Source organism: Microcaecilia unicolor, chromosome 12, assembly GCF_901765095.1.
Source record: "Microcaecilia unicolor chromosome 12, aMicUni1.1, whole genome shotgun sequence".
Classification (NCBI taxonomy): domain Eukaryota; kingdom Metazoa; phylum Chordata; class Amphibia; order Gymnophiona; family Siphonopidae; genus Microcaecilia; species Microcaecilia unicolor.
Window position 1 is genome coordinate 71,054,859 of NC_044042.1, and position 15,032 is coordinate 71,069,890.

Below are 15,032 nucleotides of genomic sequence, written 5' to 3' on the forward strand. Positions count from 1 at the left end.
GGGTGGTGCTTTGCTGTTTCCAAACTGATTTCAAGTCACATCACTGACAAAGGGTAATCCCTTTTTGTATGACATGAAGTTTTAATGCACTTTGATGCCATTGTATGGCCTTATCAGGGAACACAGCTTTCGTGAATTCCACCAATGGTCTATGTGTGCAAATGGAGTATTAGACTCTGCTACAAACACAGATAGTATCATTTCAGCCTTTGCCACACTATCATGTATGTCATCTCCAGTGTTTTTTTTTTTTTTTTTAAAGAATGCACCTCAGCCATGCCAGTAACCTTTTGGGTGGTGACAGAAAGCTTTGGTTGTTTCTGTGGTGGGAGGGGTGATGGGTGTGGTGCTGTGCACTTGCATGAACCATCTGTTTCCTGCTTAGCACTGAAACAATTCCCTCCCCCCAAAAAGTAGGAAAAACACAACAGTTAAGGAAAACCAGTAGATTCCCTATCAAAATAGGTAGAAGCATAGAACCAAAAACCAGTAAATGTCCTAAAAATATAGCAGTGGCAACATGGCCAACTTTTGGATGACTTCAGTGACTATGCTCCAATAGTAGCCACACCCCTGCAACCTCTGCAGAATATTAAAAGGCAGCCCTACTAGGAACAGCAACACACCTCAAATTGGGAAAACAGGATTCACTGCACAGAAACTGGAGGCCAGCAAAATACCTTACCTTGGTCAAATATATGTAGGACTTGGATAGAGCTAAACCAAATACAGGTAAGTCATCACAAATTAGAAATAGTCATATATAGAGAGAAAAACTGAACTGAAACTCCCAAGAAGCAAAATCCATGTTTGGGATCTCCCTTCTTTTCCCTTTCCACCCACAGCCCATCAGAATCTTTTCTTCTCTTACTTTCTTCCTCCTGCCCAACACTTTCACCTGTTCTCTCTCTGATCCATTTCCAGTATTAATCCTCTGTCTCCCCCCTCCCCACCCCTCTGATGTTCAGTACCTGCCTTAGAGGTGCCAATTCTGTGGTTTTCCTGCAGAATTGGGCAGGTTTCAGTGACCCACCGTGGGTTTTTTTTAAGGCCGCGGGTTGCGGGATATTGGGCAGTTTTTACCACCGCAGTCACAGTGGACTGCAGGCTTCAGAAGCCCTGCAAAGGCAGGCTCCAGGGCTTCTTTTAAATTCCTGTACTGCATCACTGTGGGATGGATCTCATTTACCCCGGCATCCGGCCCTGTCAGAGGTGGATTGGGGGGGGGGGGCTTCCTAGGTTTCCAAGCTTCCTTGGACAGGGTGTGTAGACATGCAGGGGGTCCACTTTTGGGGGATCTGGAGAAACAGCCCTGGGAGGTTGAGGGCTTTGAGTGTGCTGGAGCATATTCTTTTTCTCTGGAGCCTTGTCTCCGGGTGAGGAACCCTCCGTGGTGAGTATAATTGAGAACTGAGACTTCCAGGTTCTTTATTTTAGAAAGGAGCGGGAGACTCCAGTACTATGTGCGGTGGTCCCGTTCATGAGAGGGATTTGCAAGTCTGACCATCAAGGTTCTTGGGCAAGTCCAGGGGGACATTGCAGCTGGCCAGCTTCAGCAATGGTCGTCTCTTGACGCAGCTCTGAATCAGCAGTGCCATAAGCCCTCAGCAGCACTAGTCCAGCCGCCATTTTGTACTGCTGCCGCTGTGTGCAGCACACGGATGTACACAGAGGACGTATAGTAGTAGAGTAATAATTTGTTATAAATCGTTATCAGTGTGGCATTTGAAGGGGCTGGTCATAGGGACACCCTAGCACGTGTTGTATCCTGAAGAGATTTTTTTTTCTCCTGGTAAAGGGCCACTAAAACACATGTTATGAGAATCCGGTCCTCAACATTCAGAGTTTCTATCTATTTATTTACATTTCTATCCCACATTAAACATGATTTAGGTTGAAACCTGCGGGAGAAGTAAAATCTTTTTCTTTCCTGTGCTTAGATCAAAAGAGATGGTTTGTGGCGGGAACTTACACCTTTTGTTTTGTGGATGGATGGATTATGAATTTGTGCTAATTATAATGGTTCTGCAGATTATGGTGCTGATTGTGCTAATTATGCTGCTGCTGATTATGATTCTGATGATTTTGCTGCTGCCAATTCTGTTTATGATGATTGTGGTTACTTTATTAATATTCATGTTGACCTCATTAATATTCATATTTACCTTATTAATATTCATATTGACCTCATTAATATTCACATTTACCTTATTAATATTTATATTAAGATCGGGCTATATTTGGACTAGTTTTGGGCTGGAAAAATTCTCGCCACCTGGCAACACTGCCTTCTCTCTCTTTCCTTCTACCCCCATGTCAGGCACCACTCCTTGGAGTGAAGTATCCTAATGCAGTGGGCTGAGAAGCGGAGAACTGGGTTTGATTTCCATTGTGGCTCCTTGTGATCCTGGGCAAGTCACTTAACCCTCCATTGCTCCAGGTACAAAACAGTGAGCCCACTAGGGGCAGAGAGTCTACATACAATTTTTCCCCTCCCTTTTCACCCCTTCCCCTGTGTCGAGAGTCTCCTGGTCCCTTCCCATCTATTACCTCCAGCTTATTCCCCCCTGCCTCCCTCCACCCACTTCTCCCTCCATTCCTTTCTCCTTTGGTCCAGTTTTCTCCTTCATTTCCTTTTTCCACACCTGTTGTTGTTGTTGCTGCCTGCTGCTGCTGTTCTCCCAGGTCTCAGACAGAAAGAGAAAGCAAAGAGCTGCCTGGGGCTCCAGGCTGCTCTTTACTTTTATTTTTGCTGATTCTCAGTTGTGTTTGGACATTTTTATTTATTTGTAGCATTTGTATCCCACATTTTCCCACCTATTTGCAGGCTCAATGTGGCTTACATTTGCCGTAATGGCGGTTGCCATTTCCGGGTAACAGAATTACAATTGGTATTGCATTAAGGAGCATACATACATGGTGACATTCATGGTGTATACATACATGGTAACATATATGGGACCTAGTGTATATGGAACAGATCATGATATATATATATATATATATATACCATGTGATACATACATGGTAAAGAATAAATTATGGTAGTGCAAGAAGGTTCCTGAGTAATAGGTTAGATTGTAACAGACGTTAGTTCATCGACTATTGAGAAGTTCTGTTCAGCATAAGGATATAGAGGTAGTGTTTGATCATTAATCGCAAAGAGGTTGAACAGTCAGGCGATAGAAGTTCGCATTTGTATAGATCATGTATAATGTTAATATTTAGTAGGCCTTCTTGAAAAGGTCTGTTTTCAGTAGTCTTCGGAAGATGGTTAGGTCTTACGTTGTTGTTACGGCCTTCAGTAGTGCGTTCCATAGCTGTGTGCAGATGTATGAGAAGTTGGACGCATATATGGATTTATATTTCATCCCTTTACAGTTAGGGTAGTGGAGATTGAGGAATGGGCATGATGATCTTTTTGCAATCCTAATAGGCAAGTCTATAAGGTCTGACATGTAGGTTGGGGCTTCTCCATAGATGATTTTGTGGACCAGGGTACAGACTTTGAACGCAATTCGTTCTTTTAGTGGGAGCCAGTGTAGTTTTTCTCTTAGGGGTTTGGTGCTTTCATATTTCATTTTCCCGAATATGAGTCTGGCTGCTGTATTTTGAGCAGTTTGAAGCTTCTTAATGATTTGTTCTTTGCATCCGGCATAGATGGCATTACAATAGTCTAGATGACTTAGCACCATTGATTGTACTAGGTTGCGGAATACTTCCCTTGGGAAGAAAGGTTTGATTCTTTTAAGTTTCCACATTGAGTAGAACATCTTCTTTGCTGTGTTTTTCGCATGATCTTCAAGTGTTAGATTTCGGTCAATAGTGACTCCCAGAATTTTCAAGCTGTCTGAGACTGGGATAGTGTAGTCTGGGGTTTTTATGGTCTTGGGTTTGTTTGTGTTGTATTGTGAGGACAGGATGAGACACTGTGTTTTTTCTGCGTTTAGCTTAAATTGGAATGTGTCCGCCCATGAGTTCATTACTTGGAGGCTATATGTGATTTCATTTGTGATTTCGGTTATGTCTTGTTTGAATGGGATATATATATCGTAACATCGTCGGTATAGATGTATGGGTTAAGTCCTTGGTTGGACAATGATTTGGCTAAAGGTGTCATCATTAGGTTGAAAAGGGTTGGTGAGAGCGGTGATCCTTGTGGTACACCACATTCAGGTTTCCATGGTGTTGATGTTTTTGAATTTGAGATCACTTGGTAAGATCTAGCTGTTAAGAAGCCTTTAAACCATCCTAGTACGTTTCCTCCAATCCTGAAGTAGTCTAGGATGTTCGGGAGTATTTGGTGGCTGACCATGTCGAACACGCTGGACATATCAAATTGTAGGAGAAGCACATTATTTCCAGTTGCAATTAGGTGGTTAAATTTGGTTATGAGAGTGGTCAGCACTGTTTCAGTACTATGGTTGGATCTAAATCCTGACTGCGATTCATGTAATATTGTGAATTTGTTTAGTTAATCGGTGAGTTGTTTGGTTACCATACTTTCCATTTTTCCATTTTTGACAAGCTAACTAGGTGCTGGTACTGTGTACCAGCACATACCACTTGTAATAAAAGCCTCGGTCACTCATGCTTTCTAAGATCAGATACATAGATAGTAAAATAGTAGATGACGGCAGAAAAAGATCTGCACAGTCCATCCAGTCTGCCCAACAAGATAAACTCATATGTGCTACTTTTTGTGTATACCTGATCTTGATTTGTATCTGCCATTTTCAGGGCACAGACCGTAGAAGTCTGCCCAGCACTAGCCGCACCTCCCAACCACCAGCCCCACCTCCCCTCCCCCCCCCCCGGCTCTGCCACCCAATCTCGGCAGAAGAAGGCGGAACACAGCGAAGGGAAGGCTAGAGACGTCGGGAGCGCTGCCTCCTTCCCTGACGCTGCGCTGCCAGAACCGCCACCACGGAGGTAAATTTAAAAAGAAAAGGGAGGGCGAGCGAGGTGAGCATGGTGCGGCGGCGCCCCCCTGCCATGCTTACCTCGCTTACCGGGTTAGCACGGCCCTGGTTTTAATCAATTCAGGGCAGCAGCGACTAGGACAGGAGCATCAGGAACTCAGGAACAGCCAGGAAGAACTCTCTTTCTAAAGAAAGAGCCCCTGCTTTTAAAGTGTCTGAACTGGGCATCAGACTCACGTCAGGTGGTCGCCCTTGGTCCAATTGGAAAGCTCCTGGATAGCTGAATCCTAGGCATCTGGCTTTGAGATGGAGCATGGCAACAGGTCACATGCTCAATGACATCACAAGACTTCCTGCCTGGACATCTGCTAGTCCATTGTCTGAGAGTGATTGAGCTTAGATGGGCTTAGTCTTTGTCTGAAAATAGGTGGAGGTGTAGTCTTTTGTTACTGCAGTCTCTGAGATAGCTGTCTATGAAAGGAACATCTGCTGGTCCATTGTCTGAGGGTGATTGAGCTTCTTTTGTCTGATAGATGGGCTTCTGAATCTGAGTAATAGGTGGAGTTTCACTGTCTATTGTTCTGTGATTGATTCTTTGGATAGGTGTTGATGGGCTTAGGTAACCACCCAGCTAGTAGTTTTCCAGAGGAAAAGGGGGGGGGGGGGGGGTAGAGTCTTTGATGCTGTATATTTTATATGATTTAGATCTGATCCAGCAAAATTAATAACTCTCACAATCAAACTTATATCATGCTACAAGGTGAGGGGGCACATTTTAGCTCCCTGCCGCCACCACCACCACCACCAACAACAACAACTTTGACCCCCTCCCTGCCGACGACCCTCTCGACCCCCCTCCCACTGCCAACCCGCTGTTGCCTACCTTTGCTGGCGGGGGCCCCGCCAGCCGAGGTCCTCTTCTTCTGGTGCAAGGCTTCGTTCTGTTTCTGTGAGTCTGACATCCTGCACGTACAACGTACAGGACGTCAGAATCACAGAAACAGAACGAAGCCTTGCGCCGGAAGAGGAACTCGGCTGGCGGGGGTTCGGGTCCCCCACAAGCAAAGGTAGGCGATGGCGGGAGGGGGGGTCGAGAGGGTTGTCGGTGGGGGGTCCAGGGCCAAATCTACGGGGGCCCAGGCCTCCCTGGCCCCACATAGCTACGCCACTGAGTCATAGACCCTGAATCAAGCCACTAGTGCCACGATGCTCAGAAGCAAATATGAGCGCTAGAGGCCATTACTGCCGAACTAGTGCCCACATTAGTGAGTGCAGAATGCTCAGATGCTCTGGTGCAGGAAACAACAAGCGCACCAGAGATCAAGCGCAAATAGCGTGCTAATGTAGTCCTATAGATGTTAATGAGGTCATTTCCTATTTCCTCCCAACGCTCAGAGAACTGAAAACAAAAAAGGCCGCCCTTCCTGCTGAAAAAAGTAACGCCAGCTCATTTGGGTGTTTAAAGAGAGGATTTCTCATGATTCTTCCTTTAAAAATCTACCAGTTATTATATAACTACCCAGAACTGCTTGCAGTACTTAAGTTGTGGCTTCATCATAAGGAGTCTTTCATGTTGCCAAGTGCCTTCTGAAAATCCATATACAATATATTGACCGTCTTGCTTTAAGTTTTTTTATTTACACATCTTACTGGAATATTACTGCCCCATCCTTGACCATCTTTAAATCTAGATTGAAAGCCCACCTCTTTAACATTGCTTTTGACTTGTAACCACTCCCCCACGTTAATTGATTTGCTTGCTTTATTTTTGTCTATTAGATTGTAAGCTCTTTGAGCAGGGACTGTCTTTCTTCTATGTTTGTGAAGCGCTGCGTACGCTTTGTAGCGCTATAGAAATGCTAAATAGTAGTAGTAGTAGTAATTTAGAAGCAGAAGGAAGCCTTTGCAAATCCCTAAGCTCTGGTAGTGAGAAAAGAATGTGTGCGAGTCAGAGGAAATCCAAAAGTAAAAGCTTGTATTGGCTTCTGTTTCCTGTGTTTAAATATAAGCCTTCCAAGTATAAAAAAAAAAAAAATTGAAACTCTTATATTTAAAGGTGCAGAAAACAGTGTGTGGTTCACTTTCAGGTTTTGCCAGGCGCACGTGCACAGGAGCTGGGTTTACTGTGAAACTCTTCTGTGCATGCTGTCCTTCATTTCACTTTAACAGCATGCATATAATTTGCATACCATTTCCTCTGAGCAGTGGTGAGCTAATTTTCTGCGCTGTTCTGGCAGTTTCATCTGCTCTGTTGGCTTACCGCAGCAGTTCTGAGCATCGGGGCATAGGTGTCACTGTCATAGTTGCCAAGAGGGGGGGGGCAGGGGAGGCCAAATTCCACGGGCCCGGGCCTCCGGGAGGGGGGGGGGGGTCCAGCGCAGGGGTCTCTCTCTCTCCTGTTCCTGATGGGACCCGGGTGATGGCGTCCCGACAAGAGCAGGAGAGAGAAAACTCAGGCGCCGGGCCCCCCCTTGCACTGTCTGCCTAGCAACTGCTGGGCCCTCAGGCCTCGCATGCTCAGTTTTGAGACTGAGCATGTGTGACCTGAGGAAAGCAGCCACAGGGGCAGGCAATGCTGGGCAGAGAAAGGAGCCGTGCTGCCTGCAGCTGGCGGGGCCAGCCAAGGTACTTCAGGCGGGCAGCGATAATGATTCTGCCCCGGGCCCGGCTCAGTCTCTCGGTGGCCCTGGTCACTGTTGAGGAATGACCCCCCCACCCTCACCCCATACACACACACACACACACATACACTTTTTCATGTTGGGAGGCGGGGATAGTGTTGGGCAGACTTATACAGTCTGTGCCAGAGCCGGTGGTGGGAGGCGAGGCTGGTGGTTGGGAGGCGGGGATGGTGCTGGGCAGACTTATACGGTCTGTGCCCTGAAGAGGACAGGTACAAATCAAAGTAGGATATACACAAAAAGTAGCACATATGAGTTTATCTTGTTGGGCGGACTGGATGGACCGGGCAGGTCTTTTTCTGCCGTCATCTACTACGTTATGTTACTATGGCTGTAAACACCACCTCTGCCTCTGCAAAGAATGTCTGCGGCAGCAATCCAGCAAAGTCTTGATCAAGTCATTGGGCTGCCTCACTGTTCACTTCTTGAGCTGTACGGAGATGGAGCATTAGAAACTAGCTTAAAGCAACTGGGAATGATTATTGACAATCATTTAATATTTCAACAACAAGCATTGGCCACAACTACTAAGATTTTTAGAACATTATAGAAACTTAGAAGGATTAGGGTCTATTATTCTACTGAAACCTTTCATCTGTTAGTTCAAATGCTGGTTCTAGCTAATATAGATTATTATAACATTGTATATGCAGGATGTAAGTATGAAGGCCGTATTAAGAAAACTGCAGACAGCGCAAAATACCACAGCACGTTTGATTATAGGGTGCCAGAATATGAGAGGGTAACTCCTCTGTTGTTGACGTTACATTGGCTGCAGGTAGAGGCATGTTCTGTGTTTAAATTATGTGCATTAACTTACCTGATGCTAGTTGGAACTGCTCCTAGTTAGGTGCAGGATCTTGTAGATTTATCTGAACAGAACGCCAGAGCGCACTCAAGAGAATCTTAATTCTTCACTATCCTAAATGTGGGAAAATTGTTTATAAAACTATACATTCTGCTGGGTTTTCATATCAAGAGACTAAATGGTGGAATTTGTTACTGTAAAATGTTTAAAACTTTCTTGTTTTTCAAGTTTTGGTCAACAAGTAGAACATAATTTGATATATTGTTCTCACAGCTCCTGAATCCTGATGATTTGAGATAGAGCACAAATCTGTGACAATCTCATGTCATTGTATGTTCTTTTGATATTGATTGTGAGCCACATTGAACTTTAATGGCTAATGTAGGATATAAGTGTCAATAAATGTTAAATTCCCTGAGCTAATGGAGAGGAAGGAAATGGATTTTGTTCACACCTTTTTCAGAAGTAGCTTAGAGTGAGTTACTTTCAGATACTTCTGTGTCCCCAGAGGGCTTAGGGCTCCTCTTACTAAGTGGCAGTAAGCCCAACGCGGGCTTACCGCTCGATATTTAGGAAGTACCGCCGAAGCCCGGCGGTACTTCCCACCCCTACTGCGCTGTCATTTCTGGTGCTATGAATATTTTTAGCACCAGATACTATCTGGCGGTAATAGGGCAGTGCCTCACGCCAGGGGCATAGCTATGTGGGGCCACAGGGCCTGGGCCCCCGTAGATTTGGACCTGGACCCCCCCTGCCGACGACCCTCTCGACCCCCCCCCCCGCCGCCAACCCGCCGTTGCCGTCTGCTACCTTTGCTGGCGGGGGACCCCAACCCCCGCCAGCCGAGGTCCTCTTCTTCCTTCGTTCTGTTTCTGAGTCTGACGTCCTGCACATACAACGTGCAGGACGTCAGACTCAGAAACAGAACGAAAGAAGAAGAGGACCTCGGCTGGCAGGGCTTGGGGTCCCCCGCCAGCAAAGGTAGGCGACGGCGACGGAGGGTTGGCAGCAGGAGGGGGGTCGAGAAGGTTGTCGGCAGGGGGGGGGCAAAGTTGTTAGTGGTGGCGGCGGGGCGGGGTCAGCAATGGCGGGAGGGTCGGCGGCGCCGGGGGGGCTAAAATGTGCCCCCTCACCTTGGGCTCTGGACCCCCCTCCCACCGAAGTCTAGCTATGCCCCTGCTGCAAGCTGCCCGGTTACTGCCAGGTTAGCGCGGGAGCCCTTACCACCACCTCAATGGGTGGCGGTAAGGGCTCCCTCCTGAAATGGCCACGCGGCAAGTGCTTTACTTGCCGCCCAGCCATTTCCCGAAGGAAAGTGAGACTGACCCTTTTACCACATGCGGTAAAAGGGGGCCTCGGCACGCGTGTAAAACATGCTCCGATGCAGGCCCCTTTTTGCCGCAACTTGGTAAAAGGGAGCCTTAAAATCTAAGTTTGTATGGTAGTAGAGGATTAAGCAACTTGCTCAAGATCACAAGGAACAGAAGTGGGATTTGAACTGGGTTTCTCTACTTCTTAGCCCTGCTGCTCTAACCATTAGGCTATTCCTCCAGCATAAGTCAGTAAAGAAATCTTCAGGGTGCACTGTGGAATGCTAAAAAGCATTCTATGTCCGTGCTATAAAGCTTGGATTTCTCTTCCGCAGCGCTCTTTGCTCTGTGCAGCCACCTCTTCCTTTCTGTGCTTGTTAAGAAATTGCTTTGCTCTTCTCTTCCCTTGATTTCAAGCTCTAGTTTTTCTCAATTCAAACCAAGGTGCTGAGAGAATGGGTTCCACAGTCAGTGTAATGGCCAAATCCGTCCTCAAAGAATTGGATCCAGATGGAGTACTGATTCCAGTTTCCAGTATAATTGATTCTGAAAAGTACAAACCCCTCTGCCTGGTGGTGAAGATGAATTTGGCTTGGAAGCCTGTCTGGGAAAGATACAAGTACGTGAATACTGGCTTCAAACTGACTGATGTGATGAAGGCTGGAGATCCTGGGGGTGAGATAGGTAATGTGGCACCTCATCCTGTATACGTTCTTACTCCCTCAACCCCACTTTCACTTTCCTCTAGACTTAAATGAGCTTGGGGTGAGAGGGTACAATTAAAGGTGACCGTTCAACTCATGAATGTGTAATAGACACACAAGTATTGATTTTCCAGGCTGATACTAAGAAATCAGGACCAAGTCTCATAAGAACACAAGAATAGCTATTCTGAGTCAGACCCAGTATCCTGTTTGCAACAGTGACCAAGCCAGGTCACAGGTACCTGGCAGAAACTTTTAGACTTTTGCATCTTTTTGCCTGCTGCCGCCTAAGTGTAGCGGTTTGCAATTTGCCCAGTGACCAGTCTAAAGTTCCCCGGAAACATGGTTCTTCTGAACTGAAACGCCATGTTCTCCTTTTAGTGGGTGTCGGGAGCTCTTGTCCTTCAGCGCTGTGCCATTTCAGTATTAGCTAAGTATTGGGTCACCGATTTTTGAATTTTATTATACAATCATATATAATAAGTCTTTAAAATTAAAAAAAAATAAACAATTAATTTTGATAAAATTTTGGTCCAGTATAGGAGGCAAATGATTAATACACATGATATGCTGCAGATCTGGAATAGCTTAGCGCTATAGAAGATCACGTGGCCTGTTTGATTTGCTTTATAATGCCTCCTTTCTGGCTTTTTCTAGTCAAGCTATTTTGGGTTTTCTGGTAACCTAATCATTTGTTTTTCACCACTTTAAATGTTATAATCTTTGTTAAGCTTGTTCAGGTTTGTTTACTCCCTTTCCTGTCCTCAGTTTACTATTGAGTTGTTCCCTTTGACATTTCTTTAGAAACCCGAATAGTGGCAACATTCCATGCTACCAATCCCAGGGCAAACAGCAGACCAGATTTCTTTCTCCAGAAACTTGTCCAAACTTGAGTGACAGTTGTTCCCTTTGACATTTCTTTAGAAACCCAAATAGTGGCAGCATTCCATGCTACCAATCCCAGGGCAAACAGTAGCTTTCCCATGTCTATCTCAATAGCAAACTGCAGATTGTTTTCTGCAGAAACTTGTCCAAGCTTTTTTTAAACCCAGATATGCTAACTGCTGTTACTACACCCTTCAGCAAAGAGTTCCAGAGCTTAACTATTCGTTGAGTGAAAATATATTTACTACTGTTTTAAAAGTATTTCCATATAACTTCCTTGCGTGTCCCCTAGTGTTTGTACTTTTGGAACAAGTAAAAAAATCGATTAACTTCTACTCGTTCTATACCACTCAAGATTTTGTAGACCTCAATCATATCTCCCCTCATCTGCCTCTTTTCCAAGCTGAACAGCCCTATCCTCTTTAGCCTTTCTTCAAATGAGAGGAGTTCCATCACCTTTATCATTTCGGTTGTTCTTCTTTTAACATTTTCTAATTTCGCTATATCTTTTTTGAGATATGGCAACCAGAACTGAATGCAATACTGAAGGTGAGGTTGCACCATGGAATGATAAAGAGGCATTATAGTATTTTTGGTCTTATTCACCATTCCTTTGCTAATAATATCTAGCATCCTGTTTGTTTTTTTTGGCCACTGCCGCATACTGAGCAGAAGATTTCAGCGTATTACCTACAACGGCACCTAGATCTTTTTCTTGGGTACTGACACCCAAGTTGGACCCTAGCATCACGTAACTACGATTCAGATTATTCTTTCCAATGTGCATCACTTTGCATTTGTCCACATTAAATTTAATCTGCCATTTGGAATGCCCAGTCTTCCAATTTCCTAAGGTCTTCCTGAAAGTTATCACAGTCCACATGTGTTTTAACAACCTTGAATAGTTTTGTGTCATCTGTGAATTTAATCACCTCACTCATCATTCTAATTTATATATCATTTATAAATAAGTTAAATTGCACTGGTCCCAGTACTGATCCCTGTGGTACTCCACTATTCACCCTCCTCCATTGAAAGAAATGACCATTTAACCCTGCTCTCTGTTTTCTGCCCTATAACCAATTCCTAATCCACACCAGAACATTGCCTCTTATCCCATGACTATCTAATTTTCTCAGGGGTTTCTCATGAGGAACTTTATCAAAAGCTTTCTGAAAATCAAGATAAACTACATCAACCAGCTCACCTTTATCCACATGCTTATTCAAGCCTTCAAAGAAATAAAAGCAAATTGGTGAGGCAAGACTTTCCTTGGCTGAACCCATGCTGACTGTCCCATTAAACCATGTTTATTTATGTGTTCCATAAGTTTATTCTTTATAATAGTTTCCACTATTTTACCCGGCTCTGACGTCAGGCTTACTAGTCTGTAATTTCCCGGATCACATCAGAACCCTTTTCAAAAATCAGTGTTACATTGGCCACCTTCCAATCTTCAGGTACTACGGACAATTTTAACAGCAGGTTACGTATTACTAACAGCAGATCTTGCAATTTCATGCTTGATTTCTTTGAGTACCCTTGGATATTTGCCATCTGGTCCAGCCAAACATACTGGGCCAAATCGACTCTTTAATTTGTCAATTTGGCTCAGTACGTCTTCCAGGTTCACCAAGATTTCTTTCAGTTCTTCCGCATCATTACTCTTGAAAAACATTTCTGGTGTACAGGTAGCTCTCTTACATCTTCTTCCGTAAAAAACAAAGCAATGAATTCATTCAGTTTCTCCGCTATGGTCTTGCCCTCCCTGAGTGCCCCTTTTGCTCTTTTGTGGTCTAACGGTCCCACGGATTCCATCGCAGGCTGTCTGCTTCTGATGTACCTGAAAAAGTTGTTACCGTGAGTTTTAGCCTCTGCAGCAAGTTGGTCCTTCGCAGTCTCCGTTTCACCCGTCCAGTGCAGTACGGGAATCATCCGCTGCCCCCTGGGACCACCCCTGCTATCTGATGGTAGGCTCTGCTCCTATTAGTCCCTTTCCTCCTCCACCCTCGGCTTGTGTGAAGCCCCTTCTTGACCTCTCCTTCTTTATGTGCTTCAGACAGCACTTGTCCTGCTAATCTTCCTTTTAATGAACCTGGTTTTTTTTACCTCATTCATTCTTTCTCATAAGATATTGGCTTGCATCTGCTTAACTGTTCTCCCACCTCTGCAATAAAGCTGCCTTTCTTCAGATTTCTGTCTCCAACCACTGATATAGCTCTCAGAATTACGGAGTCTCTTGCCTTTTGGGCAATACTTCTGAACATCTGAGTGTGAGTAAACTATCTATATTTATTCAATAAAGTAAATTTCAGAAAATAAAGGGGCTTCAGGTGTGTGCTGGTATGCCAAGGTTATGCTTCTAGGCATTAAGCTTTAAAAGGCCTTGACAGTTCCTTAACTGCTAGCCTATGAAACTGTAATAGAGACTTTAAATGCTAAACAAAGAAAACCCCAAATTCCGTAAACTGCCTTTGCTAAATAAGTAGAGTAACTTAAAAATAAAGACATTGAGACAACCTATTTAACTCTAAATCTACCTTTCCCAACTTTAAAAGCAATTACCCAGCAAATAACTTACCAATGAAGATTTGTCCTGCTCTGGAAGTCCTGGACGGAGAAGAACTGAAAGTGTGGCTTCTTATGCAAACAGTGTAACAATAGGGCCCTTTTCAACTTCCTTCTGTAATCAGTTCCTGTGAGTTGATTGACAGATAACTGAACACTAGCAGTGGCGTTCCTAGCCTCGACGGCACCCGGGGCGGATTGCCAATGCGCCCCCCCCAGGTGCACGCTGCTGGGGGGGGGGGGGTGCCGCAGTGCACGCCTGTCTGCTCCCAGTTTGCTCCCTCCCACCCTCCCTCTGCCCCGGAACAGGAGGTAACCTGTTCCGGGGCAGAAGGAGGGAGCTGCTGCAGCGAACGAGAGAATTTAGCGAGCGTAGCGAACTGGGAGCAGACAGGCGCGCGCTGCGGCACCCGCCCCCCAGCAGCGTGCACCCAGGGTGGACCGCCCCCACCGCCCCCCCCCTTGGTACGCCACTGAACATTAGCACAGTGTTTCTTAGTTCCTAACAGAAGACCCTTTGTAAAAAATTCTCTGTAAAGGTTAATGTATTTTAACAAATAATTTTAAAATAAAGACACACAAGTATGACTCTACCTCACTTCCTGATTGGTATTCCTTTTTTATTTTTGTTTTAAATGGCCAAGTTGTGCTGCAAACAAAATTTAAAACTCTAAACTAGGATTTCCTGTGACTATCAGCTCTTTATTCTTTATTTGAACTGGCTAACCTGTGCTGCAAAACTAACGTTAAAACTCTATACAGTGGTTTCCTGTGACTGTCATTTCTGCTCTACACTGAAGCTATGGCAAACTCTAGAACAGTCCCTTAACTTCTAGCCTATGAAACTGTGATAGAAACTAAATGCTAAACAAAGAAAACCCTAAATTCCTTAAACTGCCTTTCCTAAATAAGTAACTTTAAAATAAAGACACTGAGATAACCTATTTAACTCTAAATCTACCTTTCCCAAGTTTAAAAGTAATTTCCCAGCAAATAACTTACCAACAACGATTTGTCCATCTGGTAGATTTTGCCTGTATATGAGGTATGGGACAGAGAGGGTCCAAAGGGTGGCTGCTAAAATGGTCAGTGCTCTTCAAGTCTCTTTCAATTGAAAGGAAGCTCAGAAATGAGGGGGCATACGATGAAGGTGA

The 15,032-nt window shown here is 44.8% G+C and overlaps 1 protein-coding gene across 4 annotated transcripts in view; it reads left to right on the forward strand.

The window, feature by feature from the left end:
- Positions 1 to 458: 458 nt before the first annotated feature.
- Positions 459 to 15,032, forward strand: part of GSDMA (gasdermin A) — a 31,549-nt gene continuing 16,975 nt past the window's right edge. The window contains exons 1-2 of one of the 4 annotated variants that reach the window (XM_030222002.1): positions 459 to 732; positions 10,139 to 10,405. In XM_030222002.1, the coding sequence (XP_030077862.1) occupies positions 10,177 to 10,405 (229 nt within the window). In that variant the 5' untranslated portion in view covers positions 459 to 732; positions 10,139 to 10,176. The remainder of the gene's footprint in view (positions 733 to 10,138; positions 10,406 to 15,032) is intronic. The other 3 variants (XM_030222001.1, XM_030222000.1, XM_030222003.1) reach the window with 3 other exon arrangements.